The 27036-nt window shown below is 51.8% G+C and overlaps 11 protein-coding genes across 11 annotated transcripts; 8 read left to right on the top strand and 3 right to left on the bottom strand.

Moving 5' to 3' along the window:
* Positions 1-351: 351 nt before the first annotated feature.
* On the bottom strand, positions 352-2699 carry Z518_02114 (uncharacterized protein; the record flags this gene model as incomplete). The annotated part of the gene is made up of 7 exons (XM_013419143.1): positions 352-1096; positions 1147-1242; positions 1386-1697; positions 1782-1958; positions 2014-2180; positions 2272-2580; positions 2613-2699. The coding sequence occupies 7 exons, from the start codon at positions 2697-2699 to the stop codon at positions 352-354; spliced, it is 1893 nt and encodes a 630-aa protein (XP_013274597.1).
* A 573-nt stretch (positions 2700-3272) lies between these two features.
* Z518_02113 (uncharacterized protein) lies at positions 3273-5310 on the top strand (the record flags this gene model as incomplete). Its single annotated transcript, XM_013419142.1, has 10 exons — positions 3273-3401; positions 3464-3662; positions 3723-3831; positions 3887-4062; positions 4129-4252; positions 4294-4387; positions 4444-4592; positions 4649-4793; positions 4861-5088; positions 5149-5310. 10 exons carry the CDS (start codon positions 3273-3275, stop codon positions 5308-5310), a joined length of 1515 nt encoding a protein of 504 aa, XP_013274596.1.
* A 3541-nt stretch (positions 5311-8851) lies between these two features.
* Z518_02112 (uncharacterized protein) lies at positions 8852-9376 on the top strand (the record flags this gene model as incomplete). Its single annotated transcript, XM_013419141.1, has 1 exon — positions 8852-9376. One exon carries the CDS (start codon positions 8852-8854, stop codon positions 9374-9376), a length of 525 nt encoding a protein of 174 aa, XP_013274595.1.
* Positions 9377-9542: 166 nt separating this feature from the next.
* On the top strand, positions 9543-9854 carry Z518_02111 (uncharacterized protein; the record flags this gene model as incomplete). Its single annotated transcript, XM_013419140.1, has 1 exon — positions 9543-9854. One exon carries the CDS (start codon positions 9543-9545, stop codon positions 9852-9854), a length of 312 nt encoding a protein of 103 aa, XP_013274594.1.
* Positions 9855-11899: 2045 nt separating this feature from the next.
* Positions 11900-12480, top strand: Z518_02110 (uncharacterized protein; the record flags this gene model as incomplete). The annotated part of the gene is made up of 2 exons (XM_013419139.1): positions 11900-11966; positions 12014-12480. 2 exons carry the CDS (start codon positions 11900-11902, stop codon positions 12478-12480), a joined length of 534 nt encoding a protein of 177 aa, XP_013274593.1.
* Positions 12481-13518: 1038 nt separating this feature from the next.
* On the top strand, positions 13519-14308 carry Z518_02109 (uncharacterized protein; the record flags this gene model as incomplete). Its single annotated transcript, XM_013419138.1, has 3 exons — positions 13519-13771; positions 13844-14090; positions 14122-14308. 3 exons carry the CDS (start codon positions 13519-13521, stop codon positions 14306-14308), a joined length of 687 nt encoding a protein of 228 aa, XP_013274592.1.
* An 843-nt stretch (positions 14309-15151) lies between these two features.
* Positions 15152-16789, bottom strand: Z518_02108 (uncharacterized protein; the record flags this gene model as incomplete). Its single annotated transcript, XM_013419137.1, has 1 exon — positions 15152-16789. The coding sequence occupies one exon, from the start codon at positions 16787-16789 to the stop codon at positions 15152-15154; it is 1638 nt and encodes a 545-aa protein (XP_013274591.1).
* A 1111-nt stretch (positions 16790-17900) lies between these two features.
* On the top strand, positions 17901-19496 carry Z518_02107 (uncharacterized protein; the record flags this gene model as incomplete). Its single annotated transcript, XM_013419136.1, has 4 exons — positions 17901-18538; positions 18641-18686; positions 18749-19115; positions 19198-19496. The coding sequence occupies 4 exons, from the start codon at positions 17901-17903 to the stop codon at positions 19494-19496; spliced, it is 1350 nt and encodes a 449-aa protein (XP_013274590.1).
* A 1537-nt stretch (positions 19497-21033) lies between these two features.
* Z518_02106 (uncharacterized protein) lies at positions 21034-21321 on the top strand (the record flags this gene model as incomplete). The annotated part of the gene is made up of 1 exon (XM_013419135.1): positions 21034-21321. The coding sequence occupies one exon, from the start codon at positions 21034-21036 to the stop codon at positions 21319-21321; it is 288 nt and encodes a 95-aa protein (XP_013274589.1).
* An 814-nt stretch (positions 21322-22135) lies between these two features.
* Positions 22136-23849, top strand: Z518_02105 (uncharacterized protein; the record flags this gene model as incomplete). The annotated part of the gene is made up of 2 exons (XM_013419134.1): positions 22136-22960; positions 23010-23849. The coding sequence occupies 2 exons, from the start codon at positions 22136-22138 to the stop codon at positions 23847-23849; spliced, it is 1665 nt and encodes a 554-aa protein (XP_013274588.1).
* Positions 23850-25070: 1221 nt separating this feature from the next.
* On the bottom strand, positions 25071-26499 carry Z518_02104 (uncharacterized protein; the record flags this gene model as incomplete). Its single annotated transcript, XM_013419133.1, has 4 exons — positions 25071-25303; positions 25359-25492; positions 25553-26325; positions 26380-26499. The coding sequence occupies 4 exons, from the start codon at positions 26497-26499 to the stop codon at positions 25071-25073; spliced, it is 1260 nt and encodes a 419-aa protein (XP_013274587.1).
* Between the last annotated feature and the right edge of the window lie 537 nt (positions 26500-27036).

Below are 27036 nucleotides of genomic sequence, written 5' to 3'. Positions count from 1 at the left end.
CCTCTACCCTACTAGTAAATACTACCAGCAGGACCGCTGACACTCTTTCGAGTGACGACGAAGGCAGAATCTCCGTAAGCGTCGCCCATGATGAAATATAAAGGCAAACGAGACACGGCGACCTCTATATATTTAATATTTGAATACGGAGTAATTTGCCTCACCCTCACCCTCGCCATCTTCCGCCCCCCTCAGTTCGTCCCAGACCATTTGGAAGGAAGGTGCATGTCTCCGGCCCATCTCCAGAAGTTGAACCGGTTGGAGAGCCGATGTCTCTTCTCGGAACGGCAATCCGACGTCGTCACTCCGCTGCCTGCGTATCGGTGCTTCTCTGTCGCATGACCCATTCTTTTATTGGCAGGATAACGGGCATTCTCCCGCTCTAGCGCCCATCCACGACTTCTGCAAGTCTACTTCATCTTCCCACAGCCCGGGTGCCTCGTTCATCTGTATCCCGGGTGCCAAAGCCTCCTCCCCCCATACGATCCCACACTCAGCCACATACTCATCCCAGCACGCTAGCAGCTCTTGCAGCTTCTGTGGCTCCGTCTGGGCCAGGTCTTTGGTTTCTCCAGGATCATCGACGACGTTGAACAACTCCCAACCCTCATCGCCCTCGCCCGCTCCTCCTTCAGCCTTGGAGAAGTGGACAATCTTCCAGTCTCCTTTCCGCAGTGCGCCACGCGCAAAGAGCTCCCAACCCACGGGCTCGGAGGAGGAGTGGACGGCCCACATCTCGCCGTCCTCAATTTTCTTTCCCTGGGCAAAGAACGGCACCCACGACTTGCCACGGATAGCATGCACGTCTCTTCCTCGAAAAGTGGTCATCTTGCGCGTGGCATTGTCATTAGCCAAAGGCGCAACCTTTCCCCGTTCCGAGGCAGGAGAGAGGGCCACGCCCGCCAGTTCGAGAAAGGTAGGGGCAAAGTCCATGACGGTCACAAAGGAGCGGCTGAACGAGCCGGGAGAGAACGAAGGGAGGAAAGTGTTGGCAGGTGGTTTGACGACACAGGGCACAAGGATGCCGCCTTGAGACGGGAAGCACTTGAACAGTCTCGATGGAGCGGTCGATGCCTGAGCCCATAGTGGGCCGAGCCTAGAGTCGCAGTGTCAGCCTATCCTTCCTGCCCATAGACTAAATCGTACCAGGTGAATGAGTTCCAAGAGCCAATGTTGTCGTATGAGTTGTCGTAGTACTGGTGGATAGCGCGCTTAATGTTGTCTCCCATGACCGCTGCGAGACTATAGTCAGCGTCTCTATATCGCAGCCACTGTAGAGGGGAAAACTCCACGTCACTCACGGGCAGCTTCCATTCTGGCCACCAATATCACTCAGATCAGTCCAAAGCTCAACGCTGCCAGGAAGGGCAAGCTGGGGTACTCACGCCGCACCCTCTGCCCCATTATCACTCATGAACACGATAAACGTGTTGTCATACTCTCCACTCTTTTTCAAGTAGTCCACCACCTTGCCAACATTGACGTCTATTGAATCTACCATGCCGGCGTACGCCTCCATCGCGCGGCTCGACAGCTTCCTCTCCTCTGGAGTGAGATCATCCCACTCCCCCACGCCCAGCGTTGATGTCTCCACCTGGTGCGGGACGACGGATTTATCGATGATGCCCAACTCGGCAAGCTTTTTTAGTCGGCGTTCCCGTAGGGCATACGGACCATCGTCGTACATTCCCGCATACCTAGGAGTGACGAATTAGCTCGAAGCCCCCGCCTGCAAACAGACAGTACACAAGACCGGGAACAAAAGGTCTGCCACAACTCACTTGTCACGCTGTGCTTTAGAGCACTGCAAGGGCCAGTGGGGGGCGGTATACGGCAAAAAAGCGAAAAACGGCTTCGACTTGTCCTCGTCAGACCGGTCCTCGAAGAATTGGATCAGTCGATTGGTGTAGTAGTCACTCGAATAGAAGCCGTGGGGGTCTTCTGTTTTGTTGGGCGGTCTGCGAAGAAGGGCAGCCGTCAGCTCTCGCCGCCATCTCGCCAGCTTGAACCTACATATGAACTTTGCGGCCCCCTTCTGCGTGAACTGGGCGACCACCGACGGGGAAGCGCTCCTGCACTGGCTCCCAACCGTAGTGATTGCAACACCCGGGAAGCATGGCAAATGCCTTTTGGAAGCCACGTTTCCACGGTCCCTGAGAGGCACGCAACCCCAGATGCCACTATGGAATTGGTCAGCCTCGATAAAATTCGCCAGAGGTCCAGATCCCCCCCCGTCCAGAACGAAAACGACCTAACCAAGCAGCGACCGACCTTGCCAGACATGGCCGTGAAGTACCCATGGTCTCCCAGTATCTCGGGCAGAGTTGCAACATCGTTGTTCAGATATCCCTCATACCCCGCCTTACCTGACCAGCGCCTAGCGCCCTGCTCGCTGTTTTTGTATTCTATCAACACGCCCAGGCCCCCGAGGTGTGCATCAGTCCCGCTCAGCAGCATCGCACGCGTGGGCGAGCAAGCTGCCGCCGTGTGGACATTGAGCATACAGATACCCTCTGCTGCCAGGCGGTCGATGTTGGGGGTTTGGATCTCTGCCCCATAACAACCTATGTCAGAGAAACCCTAGGGGATTGTATATATTAGCCGGACCCTACCCACGGGAGAAGAGAACTTGCAAGGTCGTCGGCGAGGACAAAGAGAAAGTTGGGACGCTTGTGGTCCGCTTTCAGGTCACCGTTCATGCTGGAACTGATAGCGGAAAGAGAAGGGCCAGGGCAATCTTAGTGTCTCGAGGACAAAATGCTCCTACGAATGCGCGACAAGACAAACGGTTGTCGAAATTTCACTCGCAGATTTCTGTCCCAGTAGTGGAGGATGGCGCGCCGGTTATGAGGTTCTGGAATAACTAAAACAAGGTAAGGCGTGATGCACGGAAGGCCCCTTTTCTCGAGTCAGCTTTGGAGAACACGCCAGAGACGGGCTTGAATACCCGCGATGCCGGTGCGATCAATGGCCTCGCTCGGATGAGACAGGCAGGAGAGGCCTATCCTCTGAATCCTTCCGTTCCGAACGAGGCGGGTTCAGCCTTGCCTTCGCTCGGAAATTCTCCTCAACGCTCGGATCACGCAATCGAGGGTTCCACGACGACCATGTTGTTGGGCCACTGTCGTGTCTTATAAATATACGGCCAGCCAGCGCGATGGGGCGATGAAAGGGATATTGCAGTTGCACATAGCCAACAGGATTTGGTGTCTTTTACTTGCTAACCAACGTCCCTTTCCACCTGGTACAACACCCCGTGTGTCAGGCAAATCATGGCGAACCCGCCCTCGGCTTGGTCCACGGTGACCCCTTTGCTCCTTTTCTCTTGCTTCTGCTTGCTCGTAGGCGACATGCTCTTCGGATATGACACGGCGAGCTTTGGTGGAGTCCTCGCTAACCCTGTGGGTACTTTTTCTTCGTGCTTGTGGATGGACCAATCAGGTGGTACTGACAGGACACCTAGGGTTTTGTGAGGCAATTCGGGGTGTACCATGAGAACGCCCAGAAATACGCCATTGATTCCCTTCACACTTCGCTCCTGTCCTCTCTTGCCTTTATCGGCAAGTTCCTAGGGTGTTTCGTCGCCGGACCGGCCATTGAGAAGTTTGGGCACCGCGCTGTGTTCTTCGCTCTCTCGGTTGTCTCTTTCATAGGTATTATCAGTAGGTTTGGTCCCTTCGTGGGGCGGGGGATGTTTGACCGGCTCACTTGTGGCCCTCTAGTTGAAATCGCTGCTGCCGACACCGGTGTCGGGACCGGGCGTTTCGCGCAGTTCGTCGTTGGCCGGATCATTGTGTACATTTCGGTTGGTCTTGTCGAAGTCGACGTGACGTGAGCTGGCTCTTCCCATGATGACGTTCGAGTGAAACTAACGTGGCTACTTCAGCACGTACCAATCTGAAATTGTCCCGGCCCCTTTCCGCGGTCTCGTCGTCGTCTCCCTGCAACTCTTCCTCAACGCCGGAACTGTCATTGCTACGGGAGTCAACAAGGCCTTCTCTACCAGAACTGACGCTCTGGGTTGGAAAGCAGTCACAGGCATCCAATTTATCTTCCCCGTCCGTACGTGCCCCGTCACGACTCCCCCGCCTGCGCCCGGTTCAATGTTTCCTAATGTGGATCTGTTAGTGATCATCCTCTTCGTGTGGTTCATCCCTTCCTCTCCTCGCTGGCTCCTGTCCAAGGACCGTGACGAGGACGCCATCGCCGCCCTGCGCCGCCTTAGACCCAAGGGCGACGATGCCGATGTCAGGTGCGCAGCCGAAGTCCAGGCCCATCAAAGACGCTCTCCAGGAGCATGTACACAAAAGCTCCATGGCTCGACCTCGTGCGCGGGAACAACCTCCGCCGAACGATGATTGTCGTCGTTTACTATTTTTTCCAGCAGGTCAGTATCGTTTGTCCCTTTACGATAGTCTATAAGTCTAATCTGCGGTTTTGTAGACTACGGGCCAGGCTTTCGTCTCCACCTACCAGACGGTATTCTACAAGATGAACGGATATGCGGCACAGGCATTCACCTATCCCGTCATCAACAGCTGTCTCAGCTTCCTCTCTGTCATCCCAGCCATGTACTTGATTGATACGCTTGGGTAAGTTGATCCCCTTTCCCCGTCGTTCCACAGCGCTGACAGTTGTCTCCCCACAGTCGTCGATACACCCTCATGACCACTTTCTTTTTCCAGAGCACCTGGATATACCTGTTGGCTGGTCTTGGTGGGATGGCAAACAAAACTTCCACGACCAAAAACGCGATTGTGGCTGCATTTATGCTCTACTCGTTTAGTTACAACGTGAGTGTTGATAAATCCCGATGTACACAGCGCTGCGTGTGAATTTGCTGACAGTCCCAATTTTCAGATGGGTGGTGCCTCTATTCCTTACCTTCTCGGCAGTGAGGTTCCCAACGCCGCTGTCCGGGAAAAGACGCAGGCGCTGGGGGCTGCGTGGAATGTTGTCTGGGCTTTTGTGACCAACTTTGTCATCCCATACATGATCGACGACATCCATTTCGGGGTCGGATGGGTGTTTGGTAGCATCTCAGTCCTGGCGTTTGTGTTCACCCTCTTCTTTCTTCCAGAGACCAAGGTGAGTTCGGCGGGTGCTAAAGTTACAATCGGGGACGCTGACGTAGCATGCCTTGTCCAGGGTCGCGCTCTCGAGGAGATTGACGCCGTCTTTGCAGTCGCCTACAATCCTTTCCGCGCCGTTGACGTCCGATACAGTGACGCCGAGCTTCGTGTGGGCGAACTTGAAGGGGAGAAACATAAGCCTGAGTCTAATAGACTGGAGAGTCTAGAGAAGAGCTGAAGGAGTGCCTTGTTTGTTGACAAAAGACTGAACAACACCCCCGTTCTCCATCACATGACTTTTAAATCTCGACAGAAATCGAATCGCCCAGCAACCAGAATGGGCTATTTTCACGTATCTTTCACGGAAGACAGAACTCAGCGGCTACGTGAAGGTCCACCCTTTTACCTTGTACCCCAGGACCAATACTTGAGTTGGGGCCTCTTCAGACCTCCATGGACATCGTGATGCGGGTGTGCGATTCCCCAGTTCTGTTTGAATGCCATCATGGTCAACGGGGTGAAGCTGATGAGATGCTAGGCGCTTATCCTGCACTCGTTAGGAGAGCCAGAGCACTCCACAGAGTTTGACATGAGCTCTCTCGACGTAGCATGAGCCAGCCTATGAGAAGGGCGAGTCGAGGGTGAACGCGTTTCGCAGTCAGCCTGCGTGGATATGGACGGCATCATGCTTCTTTTTTAGCCCAGACGAATTTGAGGGACCTAAAAAACCAGATGATGTCAGAAGCTTTTAAGAGAAACGCGCTAACCCGATTCAGCAACTTTGTATCACGTTAAATTATTGGCGGGGTTGTATATCTTTCGGCGGAATAAACCACTTTATCGTCTCACTGTTTGGGGCTTCAAAAACCCGACCACCAGCCTGCGGCGTGTATAAGGTCAAATGGTTTTGACAATCAAGAAACCATTGAAAGACCAACCGTGACCTTTCTCCAGCCGCGCCAGACATATCAGCGCGCCTGGACGGAAGATTTCGAGAGTATCACAAGCTCTACTTTCTACGAAACAGGGTGAAAAGGCCGAATTGACTATGACAGGTCTGTGATTGGCAGCCTGTATTGCCGCCGGCATCTAGGACTTTGGTGCTCCTGGAGAAGGTTACTTGTGAAATCACGTTTATATTTTTGCAGGAAAAACTCCAACAACAGCGAAAGAAGTCAGATTGATTCCTTGCTCAAATCCCTGAAGATGAACGTTCCCGACCGTTGTAATCCAATTCCCCAAGAGACTGCAACGGGCAAATTTGGGTGGTTCCATTAATAGCAACGGCAGCTCTCGAACCCCTGTAATAATTGGGCAAAATTCGGTGCTGTTTTCAGCGCCATGAATACCCCCGGATTAGCAAACAGCAGTGTGCTCGGGCAAATTGTGTACTGGTGGCTTGGGATGGCAGTGGCGATGCGCCGATACCAGGTATGAGACTTGCGAGGTCCAGATGCAATTCGATCATGGTCGAGAATGACCGCTGTAAGGAACGGGGATGCCAACTTGCACCCAGAGTCCTGCGGGACGAGCTTTTTGGTTTCATTTCCGGGAGGTGCATTGGACTCAGTTTTTGATTCCTGGTTGTCCTGGTTCGGGGGCCTTGCTCTCAACCGTCCTCTTTGTTCGTTGTAGGGCGCAGCAACCGCTCTGCTTGTGCTGTGCCAGAGAGTAATGTCAACCCATTGCAAGGAGTTACAGCAGGGACTGTTTTTCCTTCACCAACGAGTCGTTAGCCCATGATTGTGGATGGCCTTCCGTAGGTTTGTCCAATGGCTGTGCCTGTTGATGGGACGTGACAGTTTCTCAGAAGATGGGTGCGCTCGGTCGACCGTTTCCAAATTTGACAGAATTGAAAGAACCGGGGAGAATACGAAGAGGGGAATAGATAGATCGGAGACAACACGATAGGACACACTAAGTCCCTGCTCAGTCAAAACGTTAGCCGATCCCTAGAATGTCCGACCCGCCGCAGAGATTGCTAAAACTATGCAATTCGGTGGGACTTCGGGGCGCCCAAATCAAGGGTCGCGAGTTTTTGATTTCTGGAAAAAGCTAACCTTTCATCGCGATCCGAAACGGCAGGAACAGAAATGTCATCGCCCTGACGCATGTATTTGTTGGGCCGAGAGAAGATTGGTTGCTTTGAATCTATCTGAGCGAGGCGCAAGCGACAAAAAGGCCATGAAGGGTGCACGTGACTAGGCTAAACCCAACGGGGAATGCCAACAGTATTATACTCGAGCGGAAAAGAGACCACAATTAACCGTATTATTCGCCAAGAAATGGGTTTACATTGGGTCGTCTGATTGACTGGGCTAAGTCCATAGGGGACTAGACCCCAGTTCATTCCGTACCCAGCTATTTGTTCCGTACGACGTTGCAAGGCTGTGCCCCTTTCGAGCCGTCATGAAGTACGCGTTGTATTTGGGATTCCCCTGATGCCCACCATCAGTCCAATGCGCACCGTCCGGTGGCAACCCTTGCTGCGGAAACTGTAACGTACACACCTACTAGTAAGCAGACCATGACCACATTCATGAAATCCGCCCACAACGTAAGTAATCATTCTCGTCGAGTGTGTCTTGACCTCTGATCCCTGATGCCGCTCATCCAGAATGGCCATTACCGCAGTCATTTCTAAGTGATCACGTCAACCGAATATTGTTTCGATCGGCGGAAATTGTTTCGTGGAAATGAGCGCAAGAGGCGGTGGACGAAGAGAAGGATGAGACACGGCCGAGGGTTGATTCTAATTTTCAAGTCCACGCCGTCAGGCGGGAAGATATACGTGAGAAGTAGCCGTGAAAGAGGGGACTCTGCGATTGAGGTAGCGTTCAGGTCGAGAGAATTGTTATCAAGCGTTCCGGTGGCATATCAAGAGATGAGGACGGGTGCAACAGACGTCTCGGGTCATTCAGCCGCTTAAACAAGTGCTAGGATGAGCCACGTTCCTGTGGGACAAAACGGGACTCATTTGCGACCAATAAAGGACCATCTGGTGATGTGTGATCATCAGAATGGTTGGACTTCAATTCTTCTGCAACTCCTCTGCAGAGCTCCTCCTTGGTACCGTTACGGTCGATGACCTTCACAGCGGAGCTGGAAGATTTTTAATGGAGACTCTTCGATGATGCGCCTCAGCAATGGTATTTTGTAATGAAAGGAGGGCCCAATTTGTGCCAAGGCATCTGCAACTGGGAAGCCTCTTCATGAAGGGGGAATGTAGAGTCTCCATTCGTGCCCAATGACCGTCCAACCCACTATAGCACTAAGACGTGGATAGGGTCGTGCGTGAATCATACCTTTCGTGTTTCCCTTGCTTTGCAGGGTACGTAAACGCTTAGGTTCGAGGCGAGGGTCCTAACTGGCATCCATTGAGAAGAAAGTGGGCGAGATCTTCTGAAGAAGGTGCACAGCCGACCTGCCCCAATTCATTGTTATGAAAGTGGGGAAAGAGGGGGTTGTTCAAGTACATTGCTGTCTTTACATGTGAGCCAACTGCGAATCCGAGCTAACTCTTTCTTCTAGACTTCATACACCCGGCGGCTAAGTCCTCTATTCGTATAGCTTCCAATCGGTGAGATATATTGCCGCAATATAGTCCCGCCGGTGGGGATGAATCATCTTGAGATTTCCCAGCTACGTGGAGAACAGCTTGGAGACTGAGATTGCTGGAAGAGGCAGGTCATTTAAAAGCCCACACTCAACTGCGGTTTTGATATCAGTTCCTACTGTCACCACCAATTTTCAAGTGACCATCCACCCATAGTGGCACAATGTCGACCATGATAGTCAACGGCACCACAAGCGACGCCAATGGGCATGTCGACGGAGACACTGGCCCTCCAAAGACGCGTGTGTTCTACTTGGGCCAGCCACCTTTAGTGGAAGATCTCGCAAGACTTTGTGACCAAGCTGTTGATCAGAACTTATACCCCTTAGCATCGGCATTCCCCAAGAACATCGTTGTGTACGAGATGTCCCAGTTTGCTGGCAAGCATGAAGACAAGGGTCTTGTAGAGCGTCTTCAGGACGAGTGGAATCATATTCTAGCCTACGGTCCGGGAGTGGTCGTGATCGAGGGGCTCGAACCCGTGGTAGATTCCGCAGACACCGTGTTCGATGAGGAGGAGCATGCAACATTCCATTTTACCGAGCGAAAGCAAGTGTCGGAGACTGGCTACAAGCTAGATAGGAACCTCAAGACGGCTAACACTTTCACGAAACTCGCCGTGAATGATCCAAAAACCTTTGTGCGCTATTTTGCCAACCCCTGGCTTCGACATGTGGCCGAGGCATGACTTGGTCCTGGGTTGAACATCGTTCCGCCCGGCGGACAGGCTCAGCAAGCTCACCGCGACTACCATATGGGCTTTTACGACGTGGAAAAATGTTCACAATTTCCTCGCCTTGTGCAAATCTCCAACCAGATCCTTGACCTTACAGGGTGCAGTGGCGCACAGCGACATGCCATTGCCTAGTGGACCTACGCGCTTCCTGCCGTTCAGCCAATTGTTCGAAGCTGGTTATATGACAACCCGGTACCAGGATTACTTCCACGCCAGCTACGTGTCGGTGGAACTGGTGAAGGGCGACGGCATATTTTTCAATCCGTCCATTTTTCACGCCGCCGGTGAAAACACAACGAACCACTTCTATCGAAACGCTCACCTTATTCAAATCAACAGCAACTTCGGTAAGCCTTCCGAGTTCGTTAACAGCTGCTGGGATCTATTGGTAGAAGAGTACCGGAAGAACGGATACAACGCCCAAGTGTAGTCTTTGGTCTCGGCAATTGGCGATGGATATCCTTTCCCAACCGCTTTGGATCGTTTGATAGCTGGTGTCGGCGACGTTTTTGCCATGAAAACAGGGCAGGAATTGATCATTGATGCGTTGGAACAGGGCCAAACTCGTGACAAGATTCTTGCAGCGCTCCAAAAGAACCAAGAAGGTCGTTTCGGTGTGTTTATTAATGAGCTGAGGGTTTGACCAGGCATCTTTTAGGCTTAATTTGGCCGAGACCGTCTACGGGCAAAACGGTACGGTTGTCAACGAGAGCTCGACTGTGGCAAGTTGACAAGAGTCATAAGGGTTGGCCAATTCGTTGTGCGTATGAATTTGATGAAGTGTCCCACAAAATAGTCCCATTCGACGAAGAAAGCTATTATTGAGCATCTCCCTGTAACAGGTGGACTGAAGCCGGCTACTAATTAAGCCCAAGATCAAGCACGGATGTAGCGGCGTCTGGCCAGCCCGGAATACTGACCACTCATATGCCCGTCTCCCATGGGAGATCTCCTTTGGCTAGGACTTTTCTCGTGACTTTCGGAAGCCGCTCGCGCCAGTAAGAGAGTTAGTTTGGCATTGCAAATTCCGGAAGACGTCCCTTTCTGGCCCAGTCGAACTGCCTGACGACCACAGTTCTGGTCAGACTGCCTGTAATTGCACAGCGATGACGTTTACTGAACAACGTTTTCAAACGGTCAGAATCAACAGATCATCGATAAGCTTGCGATGTCGACCTCCAGTAGTTCGCGATCTTGTTCCGGGTGTCGTCGCACTTAATATACCGTGGAAACAATTGGACGTGCTCAAAGTTGGTTGGCGTGTACTCTCGTCCAGCCGAGGATCGGAAACGTAGTAGTCTTCCTCCCAGGACCATCCACTGGGGACGTCAAATCGGAAGAGCAATTTCTGGAGGCCTGTCAAGTACATCTTAACACCCAGCGACGAGTACCATTTGTTTTTGTTGTTATGGACAGCTGAGTATCCCGAAGCCTTCTCGATAGCAATGGAGGGGTTGAGAGAGAAAAAGAAACGAAGATCCTCTGACCGAAAGGGCCCAATTCACTCATACTTTCGCTCAAGGCATCGAAATCAGGATGCGAATAACTGATAAATTTAATGACGCATTTTATAAGTGTTGTCACTCTCATGGTCACCAAGAGTTTGTCTTCCTTCTTCATCAACTCTCTGGAACATTGGTTGAGGGCGATGTCCTCCTCCATCTCGCTGCTACGGAATAGTTCCCTAGGAGGACAACAACACATCTCACTTCTGGATTTCGAAACACCATCTTCATCGGTGCAATGAATACACGGAGTAATATTTTCTGGCAAAGACAATTTTTTGTGAGGTATTGGTGCAGCACCTGACGGGCCCGGAGCAGTATCATTCCATGCCACGGAGAGATCATTGAGAAGGATGGTAAGGCTCCGGACGAATAAGCTCACCGAATGGATTGTTGAGGAAGAGAAGAAACACAGAAGGTCAAATCGAATAAGGACGTTTGGCATTTCTCCTTGTCACCGCCCTGCCAACCATCTTGCTCTTGAATAGGTCTGGCATTCGTTTGTGTCGTCCAAGCATTGGCGAAGTTGCAGAAAGTTATCGGAACACCGAAGTTCCAGGGGGCCGTATTATCACGCGATAATGGTGAGACTGGCAAATCAGCGCGACGATCACGTAACAAGACTTGTCCGGCGTGAGGTCAAGTCTGATGCAAGTTCGGAAGCTTCCTTGTCTCTGGATACAGTTTTCATTGGCTCTTTTCCGAGCCTTCGGAAGGAAAGCTAGGCAGATCCGATATATCAGAGTAAGTTTGCCTCTCGAGGTGGCGTGAAGACGGAAGAATGATCCGTGGTACGCCGAAGGCTAGAACGTGCCACGACAAGGTAATTTCACGGTAATGTTCAACTTTCTGAGGTAACTAAATAACCCTGTGCGGCCGCAAGTCCTCTCAGGAGCGCATATTCTCAATCACACCGTCCTCAAGAGAAGCCAATCAGAGGACCTTTTTAGGCCCCGCTAGAAAGCGAACAATGGATTCTTTCAGCTATCTTCGCGCGGTTAAATGCGTGGGCGTCACCGGAGCAATGTGGCTGGGTGGTGAGTAGGTCGAGCTGAGGCCTTGACTCTTTAATGCTGACACGCAGAGAAAGGCAACATTGCCGCTCTTTCCCTTATGGCTGTACCAGCTCTTCGCCTTTCCAAAGCTAATGACGGCGTATCTTCGACCAGTCTAGTGAAGCAATGGAGATACATCTACGAGGCCGGCAAATCTCAAAACCCTCCAATTGCGGCAGCTACTGCGGCTGCGTTTATCTATCTCGCCTGGTCGGTTCGCCGAATCGCACCCAGGAGTCAGATACCTCTGTACTACGGATCCGCGGCAGTTCTGACTCTCGGAATCGTCCCCTTCACCCTGATGGTAATGTCCCCGACAAATAACAGGTTGATTCAACATTCGGAGACAATGTCCATGGAAGGAAGTGCGGCTCCGTCACGGGCAAGAGACGATGAGATCGATCAGCTTATCGCGAAGTGGAACACTCTGAACGGTGTTCGGAGTTTATTGCCTTTGGCCGGTGGTATTTTGGGCTTGGTTGCCAGCTTGGCCTGAGGAGATTTGGTGGTTGGGTAATATCAGACTTCGCGCCACCATGACCTCTGATTCAGTTCTTGGGAGGGGCAACGACGATCTAGACTCTATCCGAGTACGCTCAAGCATTCCTACCCTGGTATTTGTCATAGAAATGGCCCTTACAAGACTCTTTCGAGCAATGATGTAGAAGTCCTACAAGGGGTCAATTTGGCCTAGGCATGTCCATGTTACCCACGATTCTTAACCGTTCCTCTTTCTGTTACTACGATAATTCCTCCTTCCACACCCGGTAAGGGTTTTATATTTATAGACGAATAGGGTCGCTACAGTGTATGTCTATTACTGGAAGCTCCTTATGCGAGTAGGGTACGCCTCTTCTGCGTCTCGCAGCCTTGCCAAGTGTTCTGGGTCACGCGGGTCTGCGACAATTCTAGAGCGCTATAGGATCTAGACTACGTTTATCGACAACGTATACTGCTAAACGGGTTTCGGTTTGTCCGGTGGAAGCGTCAGCTGACAACTCCCAGGACACTGAGATAGTGCTGCGGCGCACCGAGGGCAGTCGACCGTGGCTCGAGAAATCAGCCTGCCCCTGTCTTGTCGACAGCACAGACACACCGACAACACCGCCAGCAGCTCCACCAACAGTACAAATCCAAGCCATTTCTACCCCCGCAGCAGTCTCTTGCCTCCAGAGCCACAAGGCGTTGATTTCCCTGAAGCGGATGATTGGCGTCTGCAGCGCCGGGTCGGAAGTGAACCAGGTGCTCCGCCGTAGAGCTGTCACTCGATTTGCAAGCGCACGGCGTTTCTCTGAATAAATTGTCATCTCTTGATTCAAGACGAGATACTCTCCAGAGTCTTTGTGTTTTCGTATAGCTTCTGTGTTTCTCCACCATGCCTTCAAAAGCCTCATCGTCCTATCGAGTCGTCCTGGACCTGTTAAGACCAATACGACAGTGGCCGACCTGAGACTGCACCCACAACCGGCACTCGGACCGCAAAGTCCTGCACCAAGCTCGATATGTCTCTACAGCAGCTCCTCAGCGATCTGAAATGGAGGATGAACCGGAGAGCTCGCTGCGATGGGCAACGACACCTACGAGCATGAAGACTCCTGTGCGCACGAGACCAGAACGACCTACGCTGAAGATCAATACGGATCAACGAAAACTCGATCATGCCTATATGAATTTCTCAGGAAGAGATGGACACAAGCTGTTATCAGAAGAAACGAAATGGCTAGCTGTCACGAGCAAAAGCTTCGATCACGGTCGCAGAGGGTTTAATGACCGATTGGCCGTTTTCGGTGAGAGCTGCCGCTGCCAGTTGAGTTTCGTGGCTGACAACATACACAGGAAAACGCATCCTGGAAATACAGAGCAGTCCGGGTCTCCTAGCGTCTCCGAGTCTGCATTTTTCCTCGTGGGAGGAGACCGGGAACCTTGGGGTCACCAGCCCTTCAGACACCCAGCCACCGAAGCCGTGGAAGGTCTACTAGGAGGAGTGCATCAGTATTTCACACATCACAAAGCTTTATCGGATCTAGCTGTACAGTATGGGATACCCGAAGTTGTAAGGTGGCATCCCCGATTTGTGAGTATACCATCACCCTTGCGCTCGGCCGAGTCCTATCAATTTCTAACCTGCCCTTGCTAGCCCAACCGCATCCGGCGCGGACCTCGTCTATTCACAAGCGTTACTCGCAATTATTGGCGCATTAGCGCTGGAACCGAGAGGCGCAGTCGCAAACCGCATGGCAAAAGAGAGAGTATTGACACCCATGGACTTGAAGAGGGATTGGAAACCCAAAGTTGCGGCACCTGAGACTTCGGCTCCTTCATAAAACGAACAACCTGATATCTGCGTATAAGATTCTTGAAGCGAGTCACTGTACAGATGATAGGCAGAGTGTTGGGGCACTTTGACACCGCCTGAGCAATATAAAGAGTAATGCTCGGTCAGCTCTTATACCTTCAAAGATTCGGTCTCCGTGTCTCTAATCGCAAAGTCTAACAATTGAGAAACCGTAGAATCATGGCAGAGTGTCAGAAATGCACGGGAGATGCTGCATTGCACTGTCTTTTGGGAGCTTATTGGAACTATGAAAAGAACTTGATGTTGCTGCCAAGAAATATATCGCATGGCGCGGGCTTGGCAGTTTACCACTGCATGCCGCTCTAAGACTTGACTCTCTGTGCCGACTCCGCAATTTCTGTTTCGAACACGCTACACTGCTCCCTTCCATCTTACTCATTGTCCAGCCTTCATTCCAGTTCCGACTGGACTTTCACAGCTAACGTGGCCAACATATTCAACAAGACTGTAGGGGTGTTGTAGCCTTGTGTCAAACTTCTCTCATTGAAAGAATGCTCTGATCGAATTCGGTCAGAGGGTGGCATTGAGCCTATCTATATATCGAACGAGTGTACGTTATTATGGTTGCCTGTTAATGGTGATACAGTCTGGTGAGCGAATGTTGCAAAATAACCCGGTCTGTCGTGAACGATAGGCCATCAATCGTTCAACACCTTATCACCACAACGTCCATAGCTCTACGGCACAATGATAAGATTTCCAAAAGCGAAATTCCTGTTTTGAGTGATCTGTGCGAAGATGGATTGAATCCTCCGTTCTATCTCGGAAAGGCTCTCTAAAAGGAGAAGATATCACGAAGCCATACCTCATTTCACAACGACCGAAGGACTTTAGCGACCCCGATAGCCTTCTCCTCGCCAAATCTACCTGTCACAATCTGAACTCCAACGGGCATACCGTCAAAGAGATCAACATCGTAGTAGTCGTGATTAAAACGGTCAGAGAAACTCCGGGGCTTATGGTCTTTCCATTCCTGGCTTGGTCGGTCTTTGTCTTTCGAAACGGTGGTGGCGGGAACTGTGAAGGCAGTCCAGTTCAGAAGATTGAAAATCGCGGTGTAGCCGATGTACATATCGGCCTGAACCCATGCCTTGGGGCGCAGGCCCACCCACTGGGTAACCGGCATGATAAGAGCGTCGAGATTGCTCGCCTCCCATCTGGCCAGGTACTCGTCCTGATATTCAAAAATCTCGTCACCCAGGCTCTGTCTCTGGTCGGCATCCAGGTAAGTCTCGGCAGTGCCCGTCAGCATACCCGGTATGAGTGGCTCTCCATTACCCAGTTTGCTCATCTCCGCCGCGTCTCGTCCGCCCTCGGACAGGATGGCTTTTACCCACATATCACTTCCCTTGGCGTGGCTTGAAGCATCCCACGGCACCACTTGATGGCCCCCTGCCTTGAGCTTTTCTATTGTCTCAAGTACTGCTCTCTGCACAGGAGGTTGGGGGAGAACGGCTCCGTCGTCAACGATGTAGCCGATTTTCAATTTCTCCGATCCTGATGTAATTTCGTCGACCAAGTTTTCCCTCCACGGGATAGGCACGACGACAGGGTCGCTCTTCCATGGCTGGGAGGATAAATAGCTTTTCAAAAAGTACTCGATGCTGTCCAGATCTCTGGCCATTGGGCCAGCCACCGGGGGGATGATGTTGGCTTGCCACCTGGCACTTTCGCGATTGCCAATTCGCCCGATGGTCGGACACAAGCCGTAGAGGCCCTGCAAGGTCGCGGGAACCCTGATGCTGCCGCCAACATCGGTCCCGATGCCAAGCACACTTCCGCCGCTGCCAATAAGAGCTCCCTCGCCGCCCGAACTGCCACCTGAGATCAAGTGTCGGTTGAGCGAGTTCACTGATTGGCCGAAGAGATGGTTGTAGCTGTCGCTCATCATGGTGCTTTGAGGAATGTTCGTCTTGACATACAACACCGCTCCGAGTTTGCGGTAAGCGGCCACCGAGGGGTGATCCTTTGCCGCAGGGTTACCCACGCGTGCCAACCAACCATTCGTTGCGTCGACGCCTTGAACAGCTTGGCTATCCTTCAGACTGATCGGAAGACCGTGCAAGGGACCGACGGGCTTGCCGGTCTTCTGGAAGATCTCATCTAGTACCTTCGCTTGTGCCAGGGCCTTGTCGAAAAAAATCTCCGTCAGACATGACGTGAGCTGTTGCACCACGGCAGCCCGTTTGCAAAATGCCAGGGTGACATCATAGGCACTCCAAGCCGAAGTGTGGATTTTGCTGATGATATAGGGAGCCGAGTTGGATGGGCTAGTGATCTCAAGTTCCAAGGGAGACAGAATACCACAAGATTCGACAATGGGAAGGGTGCATTTGGCCTCCGCAGCGGAGGGAATAGTCTTCAGACGCCACTCCTGTGGTATCAGAGATAACTGTCGTTGGCGTCGCTGGCGCGCTGCGACTTTCCAGGCCGGAAGAGAGGCTGCCATCTTTGTATCTGTCGTTTCCGTGATCGAAACGAGGTATCACGAGGATACGAAGGTCATATTTATTGCCCTGCAAGGTTTAACCTCCAAAATGAACGGTGGAGCAATCCAATCAACATCCGGCCGACTGAGGCCGATGCGTGCTACTCCGCCGAGGAAGGGCAATTGGCGGCAATGCAAGATCCGCATTCTACTCGGTTGTGCCAGCCAACGCCAAGGGGTGGAGGTTGCAACCAGGATCCCCACATTAGGTCAGTGTTTAGTCATAGGCGGAAAGGCGAGACGAGTGTATCACATACTGCACAATACCGATAACAATTTTGGATGGCCTATCGACCGCCAATAGTCCTGAACACGGAAAAAGCGTGGCGACCTGCTTGCTTGACCTGCAGATTTATGCATCATGTCGGCGTTGCTTTCGTGTGAACGATTTTGGATGGTCCTAGAATCTCATTTCGCCACAATATTTTATACTTGGTCGATTTGCTATTCTGGAAGCCCGTGAAGCGTCCGAAATGAATCATGTCTGACGTGAGCCTCTTGATGAATGTTGAGCCGCGACAGTATGCCAGATTTGTCTTTGTCGAGAGCGACTGACTGTCATTTCAACTCTGCCTTCACAATGAACTGTATCTCAGGATAAAATGCATGTATGGCAACAATTTCTTCCTGCGAAGATGTTGTTGTAGCGGCGTGAAGAGAATGTATGAACTAACTAAAACTATCTGCTAGGGCAGCCGCTTTACTTATATACATGCTCCGTAAACGAATGTAGCCTAGCATGTGCCAGTTCTTGGCAGAAATCCACAGAGAGGAACCTGCACGTGATCTCTCAGTTGAATCAATCGTGCCTTTTCGGCCACTTATCGACGGCACCTTCAGCATGTTTTCATCCGAGACAACTCGGCTTAAACTTTTGACTCGTAGAGCAAGCGCTCAGTCCCTACTATGCTGTCGTGACTTTAGGTCGTTGACGAGTACTCCTGCGCAGGTCATACCGCCTGAATTTGTGCACCGTTGGGCCCAAATGTGAGAACGAGTCTGATATCGTTGAGTCCAACAATCCGAAGCAACAAAGGATGTTGGACCTGCCGCGTTCGACATAAGAGATGCGATGAAACTCGAGCAGCATGTCAACAGTGCACGTCTCGGAGTGTCAAGTGCCATGGAACGGCCTGAGTGGTTCGACGGCGAGCCGCTGGAGCTGCAGCTTCGCAACGAGATCAAGACGGAGGTGAAGAGGAATTTCAGATTGATCAAGAGACGAGGGGCAATGCGAGGAGTTTCCGCTCCTTCCAAGCCCACCAACAAACGAGATTCGGCGTTCCCGGCATGGCAAGATGTGAACCAGGAACTAGAAGTGGTGGGACGGGCTGAAGCCTGTCCTGTCGATTTTACAGCGCCGACGCGGTCGGTGTCTCGTGAATCAACAGCCACACAGACCTCGACAACGGAGAGGGAGATACCCTTACGAGAGGATCCTACCTGTACCCAGAGCAGAGTCACGGTCGAGAGCAGCGAGTCGGCACTCGGACCCAAGACTCTCAGTTATCGAGATGCCGAGCTCTTGATGCATTACGTTGATCATGTTTTCCCGCGCCAGTTTCGCTTCCACACGCAGGATATCAACCGCTGGGGAGGTCGTGGCTGGCTGCTTTGGTTGCTGACCAAGACCGGCCATCTTTGCCACGCAGCGCTCAGTCTGAGTGCGCTGCATCAATGCATTCTCCACTTCCACAGCCATGGTCATAAGTATGCCGAGCTGAATGAGTATCACACTAATGCTCTACGAGACTTACGTGTCTTCTTGTAGTTGAATAATCAGGGAAGTAAAGGTATCGACGCAACGTCCAGGCAGATCGAGGTGTTGGCCTGCGGGGTCTCCTTGATAAGTTTTGAGGTGAGCTCCCTATCCATCTGGCGGAGGCCAAAATGATTTACTGACGGATCATGTAACAACAGCTATATTGTGGCGGTGTGAGCGATTGGAAACCCTATCTGAGCGCTCTTGTTTCGATTGTCACGGCCCTCGAACATGATCCGTCCATTGTCCAGGAATCTCCTCGGATGGAAGACTCCGCCATACCGTTCCTCGTAGCAGTCGTACTGTGGTTCGACCTGGTCTCGTGTGCATCGATCGGGACCGCGCCGTGTCTGGACCAAGGAATCGATCTGGAAAGGATTATGGGCTGCCAGAACTGGGCGATGATGGCAATCGGAGACTTGGCCACGCTGAATGCTTGGAAAAACCATGCTCGGCATGCGGGGACCTTGGACGTTGGCGACCTGGCAGCCAGGAGGCAGGCAATCGAGCATCAGCTCAAACAGAGTCTAGCGACCCTCGAATCGACTCATCCCTCGAGATGACGCTGCACTCTGTTCTGTTGGGTTCGTTCCCTAATCTCCCAAAGTCCGCAGTTCGGTCGACCGAGCGATCAGGGCTTTGGAGCAGATCACAGACGTTCAAGACGTGCGTGGCCTGATATGGCCGGTGCGCATTGCTGGTTGTATGGCGGTCGAATCACAACAGTCATTCTTCGAAACCCTGATCGGAAATGTGCTCGGAGACGTCGAGCGCGATTTTGGGAACGTGGCGACAATTCTACGAATCATGAAACATTGCTGGCACTTAAAGCATCAACAAACGGATCAGGAATGGAACTGGGAACGTGTGATGGCCGAATTGGATATCTGTGCACTGCTGGTCTAGGTCTTACGATACCAACTTTCTTGTTGGACATTTCCAAAGTTTCAAGGTCCAAATTTGGCCGCTAAATGTCCCAACAGCTTTCACAGGCTATGCGTCAATGTAGGCATACGACAAACCGTTCGACTGAGTGATCATGAGCCGAAACGGACGTCGGCATGGGTTGTCGGTATGGAGCATCGGCGTCGTAGTGGTGGCCATGACGGTATTGGGAATGAGAAACCTACATTGAATGGTAGTGCAGGCCCGAACCGGGCCTGTGCCCACAGGGAAGGGCGAGACGAGGGACTCCACAGCAACTCTCGCTCCACCCATGTCTGCCTTGCGCGGCTACGGTGCTGGCCATAGCTTGTCAGCTTAAATATATGCCTGCCACTGGTACGAAGGACGAAGTTCGATTTAGTGGAGGGAGCTTGAGCACCAGTTTCGGTTAAACGTGGCCGGCGCACTAGTCCTGATTTTAACCTGATAGCATGCCCGATAAGCATCCAGCAAAAGAGAGTGGGCCGTCCCTGGGATCCATTCCCACCTTGTCATACAGTGACATATGGGTATTCCGAGAACTGGTACGGGCAGTGACATCCATATGCATGAACTTAGACTAATCTAGTTTCAGGTGTGAGCAAGAAAACCCCCGAGAAAAGCTTCTACTCATCAGCAGAAACTCAGAAACACCTTCAAAGTTGAACAAAGCCGAATCCTGTCCTTCGCATTCCTCGACCTGGAAGACGATCATAGTGGTCCTCCTCAAGAAAGGCGATGAATGGAGTATCGCGGATGAACGGGGCCTGTGTCAATGGCCATGGGCAGACGCGATACCCTCAGACCGAATTGAACAGGATTCGTGTTTACAAGCACCGAGGTATGTTTCCTGCTAGAGATATACATCCATGCAGACGTGCCATTCCCAGAAAGCTACCACCATAGGAGACGATAAGGTGACATAGGTGCTGACTGCCGCAACCACAAACAGCACATTATGATTTCCAGACCGTCCACTCTCTCACCGATTCCACGATCGGCACGGACGAAGATAGCGAGCCCACAGCTGTCCTCGGCCAACGACGGGGATGGCGGCAGCGTCGGTCCCGAGAGATATCAAGAGCACGCCATGAGGCAGGGTCCCATGAATGTCTATCTGCATGGGAATGCGGCGGCGATGCTCTGCAAGGCGATTAGGATGAGCGAGACAAGTGCGGTCAAAGTATGCATTTGTTCGACAAAAGGTACATTCTCATTCGAATTTGGGGGTTTGCACCCCGTTCTTTTCGCCCATGTTCTCCAAGCCTGAAAATTGTTGTCTTTCAGTGGATGGGCTGGTCCTCTACCCTACACCCAACAGGCACACTCTCAACTATCGATCGGCATCAATCCACGGTATAGCCTGTTGGCAGTCCACATTGGGACTAGCCTAGTCACGTGCTCCGCAGCCTTCGTGGATTTTTCCTAGCTTGCGCCTCGCTCAGATAGATTCAATCAATCAATCTTCTCTCGGCCCAACATAGCCTCGGACTCGGACGTTCGAAAGAAACGATGGGCCATGCGACTACTCATGTTTCGAGGCCGGTGGGAGAACACATACCCTGTCGCTCCGAGCGCGGTAGAGGTGGTCAAAGTCATCGAGGTTCAGATACGGTCGGCCAGCGCCAAGATCCGTACGGGCGATATTGGATCATTTGACGCCGGAGTTGTCAAGGAGGAGGACAGAGTGCACATGCAGCAAGCTGGAAAGGGAGTGGTGTCCGGTATTCTGCCGCTATTTGAGGTGCTGGGCACACCGGTCAAGAGTAAGGCTATCGAAGGTATAGGTGGAGATGAGAGGGATTGAAGACTCTGCAACCCTGGAGGGAAGAAACACGAGGGAGCGCACTTAGAGAGTTTGGGAGCGATAGGAAAATGAAGCCTATTCCAGATTCCGAGTTTCGATAGGGACAGGCTGCAGGTTGCAAGGGTCCTGAAAGCAGTGGAGGCCAATCACGTGACGCATCGCCTTGGCAACGTCACGTGAGGCAGTTGGCTTGGCAGCTTGCGCCCTTCTTTTCAGTCTTGCTCTCTTGTTAGATAGAACAATAACGCATTCCTTCTCTAGACTCCACAGTCTATCAAGCAGAGTTCAGGCCAGTGAAGACCTTGAACTGTGGTGTCAAGGACTGTCAGCCCTCGACCGTGCCGCAAACCGAGCGCGGCACGCGCGGATAGACAGAGCATGTTCTCGGCCGAGTTGCCCTTTCTATTCAGACACGTGATTACTCACGTGGCAGAGGAAAGGTCGAGTTTGCCAGGGACTCGTGAGCCCCTCTCTAAACTACTACTTCTCCTTTCTTTTGCGGAACAAGGGTGTGCTCCACATCCCATTAGATTCCAAAGAACAGCCTTGAGACATTGGCACTCACAAGCCATGTGTTCCTGACGCGGATCCGAGGTTGAGTGGCTATCTCCACGTCTCCACCTCAAGGATGACCGCTATCCCGGCCAACATCTCTCATTCCAGGATTGATGGTGATCAATGCGCCAACGACTCACTTCTTAATCTACCTGACCTTGTATCAGATTTAGTCGGCAGTTTAATCGCCGCCTGATTCCTGCGACAACCTCTCTGATCCCTGGACTACATTCACTCGCCACCTTACGCAACTGCTTCAATGGCGACGCAGACACATCAAACGTCTGTGGACCCTATGTGGCTGGATCTTCGCCGCCGATCCAAAGGTGGGTGTATCGATTGCAAAATAGCCAAAGTTCGATGCGATGAGATCCGCCCTTCATGTGGTACTTGTGCACGTCGACAACGTCGTTGTCGAGGATACCCCCCTCTCGCTAATGCAGGACCCCATTCTAAGGAGAGGCAACAAAGGTTCATATCGTATGTCCCAACAAACGCGAGAAGAAAGCGAACCCTGGAGAACTCGAATGCGCGACTGGATGCGCAGACTCCGACGTCGCCAGCTGCAAGTATCGAGACTATTGCGGAAGAAAGGGACAGATCCTTGTCCGTCAGCTCCGCCATCAGCGTTCAAAGGGAGATCGAACCGGCTTCAAATCAGCTTGAAGTACCTGGGCTGCCAGTATCTACGGCTACGGGCCTGACCATCTCCTGCGAGTCGATTCCATCTCTTCCTCCCATATCCCGATCAATTCCGACGATACCGCCTGGTACTATTCCAGCAGACGATGCAGAAACCATCAGTGTGTACTTTAATAGGCATCCGTTTGAACAAGTCATCAGCTTAGAGTTCGTTGACGAGATGAACGCCTCGGTCTTGGTAGTACTTCAAGACAGTCCCCAGGCGGTTGGAGACGCCCTCTGCTCTATTGGATCTGTCTACCTCGAAGAAGATAGCCAAGGTTCATTACTCCCACTCGCTCTCGTCAGGCGTGCGAGAACTCTGGCCACTTTAAAAGCTAAGGATCCGAGCCGTGAGTTAGAGCAAATGCTTCTCATGTCATTAGCACTAGGTGCGATGGAGGTATTGAACTCCAGGCCGATTTTGCGTATTGAAAGCTAAACAGCAGCAGGGTATCGACACAAGATGTAAACCTCACGAGCGTACATCCTCCATTTTAATCGCTTACGCCGCATCAATTATCAACAAGTACATTGGGTCAGGCCTCGTCCTGAGCTCACTGGCCAAATATTTTATTCGTGCCCTCGCCCGACATGATATGGTCATGTCATTAAGCCGTCTACGCCGGAATTCAATCAAAACGGAAACATGGCTTGATGAGACCGCCAATTCTCCTGATCGATTCATGGGGTACACCACCACGCTAATGCCGCTTCTGGAAGAATTGTGTGGCCTTGCGGAGGATATCCGCCACAATGCAGAGCCTGGTCGGGCCATCACCTATGGACCAGAGGATGCTACGTCGATATTGCCCTCGATAACACGGAAGGTCAACAATTTACGCTCTCGGATTCAATCCTGGAGATGGGTTTTCGACCATAGTGTATCTGCGAAGCCGTCAGGACGACTAATGGCCCACGCTCATGCATACCGCGCCGCTGCTTTACTCATGCTATTTCGGCTGCTACATCCCGCCGGAAGCTCGGTAGAAAGCGACCGAGAAGCCTTTGAGATGGCTTGTGAAGTTATGGTGCACTTGAAGGGCCCTCCAGAGGAATTGAGGCTTTCAACCTGGCCTGCGCTGATCGCTAGTTGTGAACTAGAGAGTGAAGAGGACCGGGCGGTCGCAATCAACGTCTTCCGTAGTATATACAGCGTACGGAAGACCGGTACATCACTGCAGACCATGAAATTCGTGATGGAGAGGGTCTGGAGAGCAAGAAATGAAGGACACGACTGGGATTGGATGACCCTGAGCCAAAAATTCACCGGGGAATGCGTACCGATCTGAGATTCAAGATGCGACCAGGCACCGATGCTGTCCCCCGTTATACGTTCTCTCGAATGTTTTGTCCCAGCAAACTGAACTCTTCAGCTCATACCGTGATAGAAACGCAACAGGATCGCCAAGGTGTCTGTCTCGACCGAGACGCTTCGATCTCCACCGGTCGTTTTGGTCTTCCTATCTCGACAGACTCGTACGGACGCGGGAGACGACGGTCTTGGAGGGAAAAGCATCGATGAGGGACAGTTCAAGGTCCAGCCGGTTCTAGAAGAGATTGGAAACGTGTTTGGGCATGGTGGCGGGACAGATCGATTCGATGACGGAGCAGAAAGCTTGGAGTGGCCATCGGGATGTGGTTTATCGCGGCGTGATCGAATGACTTGCCGTTATCTATCGAAACAGCCTCGCAAAGGAATGACTTTGGTCCAGATTCATTGCTTTTCCCGACGAGATAGCGAAGAAGCGGCAGCAGTAAAATGGACGGCAAGATGAGAGTGGAAACACTTCGAAGGAAATGGGGTGTAGTAGTTTTGCTCGGCCAGTTCGATCTTGTAATTTACACAGAAGTGCTTGCTCATTCGCCATCACTGAGCATAGTATCTCACAGCTACGAGAATACTTTTTGATTGTCTACTCTCAATCCACTGTCGTCGAGATAACCATTCTGCAAGTGCTCGCTTCCAACGGACCAGTGAACTATGCCGAAAGGGGACAGTATATGCTCTCAAATACACCTTTGTTCGGCTGACGGACCATGGCATGTCGAAGATTCGGAACTCCCTGCTCCATGCTGTTTCTAGACTCCCAGTCGGCTCATTTTGTCCGATGCTAATCTCTACGGATGGGAGACGCTCTGTTCACCATACAGCTCGGTTGACCCGAGGTCCGATAATAAGGATGTGTTGAAGGATGCGGAAGATGATCTATTCTATATTTATGACATGAAGAAATCTCTCGGATTTCCAACGCCCCAAGTCCCGTGTTCCTGCGCCATTGTAGCTGGGATCCAGGAGAGCCGAACATCGCGGGTCCGCCCAACAGGGTCACATGGGCACATTTATGGAAGCCCTTTTTTAGCTCTCTTGTATATTTTCCTCTCTGTGAATTTTCGCTGTCTCAACATCGGGCTGGGTCTTTCATTTTCTCTTCGCTAGCCACAATGCGAGGATCGGGAATGTATGTCCACCTTCGAGGTGCGTTGGTTTATAGAAAGCTCCTCCAAGTCATCTATCGTAGTAATGTATCTTGTTCAAAGTCTTCTTTCATCCGCGTAGCGATGGCATCATCGGACAAAACCTTCCAAGCTGTCACAGCCATGCCTTTGGCGACTTCGATCATAATTTCATGGTTCTGCTGTGTCCTTGCAGCGGCGGCGAATTCGGCAGAGTGCAAGGCCACACCCGGAGGCGTTTCAATGTGGAAAGTTCCATGGAACGAAGGGCAGACATAAGAGACATTTCCTGCACAATATCAGTTCAGTTGAACTAGCTGGGGAAGTACGGTCAGAGGCTTTACCCATATCTGTGCCGTAAGGTCCATCGTGCACGTTCTCCAGATCGCACTTATACGTCTTGTGGAACCTTGACATGGTGTCGGTGAAGATAGAGCACAACGTCTTGTTGGATCGTAGATCGGCGTATGGGTCGTGTCTAGAAAGAATTGTCAGTAGCTAAGTCCTTGTCGGTTCGAATCCCAAGGCGTTAACTGACATGGTTTCGGTCTTCAAGGTACATCCAGTAGCAAGCGCAGCTCCTTCAAGGCACTTGTGTACCCGGTCTAACAGCTCAACGCAATCCTTAAGAGTCTTCGCCCTTACATTACAACTCATAACTGTCCGTTCTGAGATGACGTTACTACTCGCTCCTCCGTTCTCAATAATAAGCCCTATGATATCAGTTGGCCGAGTCTGTTGTCGCAGCATGCTCACGGCACTGTACGTCAACGTGGCCGCATCGAGTGCATTTGCTCCCAGCCATGGCGAGAAAGCAGCATGTGCGGCTCTTCCCTCAAATGTGGCTCGAAAGGCGAGAACCGCGAGACAGTTCCCGTATGCAACACCGCTCACTTCTTTCGTTTCAGGAGCAACTGGGAAAGGGTGGCTCATAATCGACGCATCGACATCTTGAAATGCGCCAGCGTCGATTAGCTTGATCTTGCCCCCGCCACCCTCTTCGGCCGGCGTGCCTAGGAGGCGGGCACGCCCAGCACCACCAGACTGCTCGATTGCACTGACGGCGCCGAGAAAAGCTGCAATCGCAGAGGTCGCGATGAGATTGTGGCCGCAACCGTGACCTATCTGAGGAAGTGCGTCGTATTCGCAGCAGAATGTGACGACCCGGCCACCGCTTCCATACTCGGCTGAGAAGGCAGTCTCAAGACCGTAAGCATGAGGGGTGACGGATATTCCGCGACATTGAAGGAAGGCTATGATGTTGTCGTGGGCCTTGAATTCGGCAAACCTGAGTTCAGGGTTGTCATGAATCTATCCGTCGCAATATATATCAGTGGACGCTTGTTGATTGGAGATGGCACATACCTTGAGACTAATTTCGCGAAGCTCTCTGTCAATTGCATCGATAGAGTCACTTACTGTCTGTTCTTCAGCCGCAGTCGTGTGGGCAGGCTCTGCAGTTGTAACTAGAGTGACGGTGGACATCCTAGGAGGGAGAAAGTTCTCTCTGTAGATGAGATGTGTGTGCAAATTCTAAGACTCTAAGGGTCTGTATAATGGCTGAAACAACACACGCCCAGCACCAGAGAGGAGGACATCGGTGATACACGAGATCTCCCATAGATACCGTACTTTCGAAACTGGTTTCCTGGCCAGTAGATTCGCGTAATTGTCCGGTGATTTCTGGAGGAACGGCGGGTTGACTTTCCAAATCTCGCGTGCTTGGTTTGGGTAAGTTGAGATGCGGTGCAAGTAATGTGGCCAATTCGGCTCCAACATACCGATCACGTTTGGTTACGTAAATTGATCAGGACCGACGTATAGTATAGAAACTAGGGAGAATCATATGGCGCCAATTGATAATGCAACCTTCGATAGCAAGACTCTTTCCATTTAAGGCAACGCGATAATGCGAGATGGCCCCCTGCGCTCGGTCGCACCCCGCGTAGACTGATACCTCCCCAAAATGGGGGACCGGGCCCTCGAAGCCACCAGTACTAATTTGGATGGTATTCGCTATCT

Source organism: Rhinocladiella mackenziei (genome assembly GCF_000835555.1).
Source record: "Rhinocladiella mackenziei CBS 650.93 unplaced genomic scaffold supercont1.2, whole genome shotgun sequence".
NCBI classification, from domain to species: Eukaryota; Fungi; Ascomycota; class Eurotiomycetes; order Chaetothyriales; family Herpotrichiellaceae; genus Rhinocladiella; species Rhinocladiella mackenziei.
Note: the sequence above shows the minus strand (reverse complement) of the source record. Positions and strands in the feature narration are given on the sequence as shown.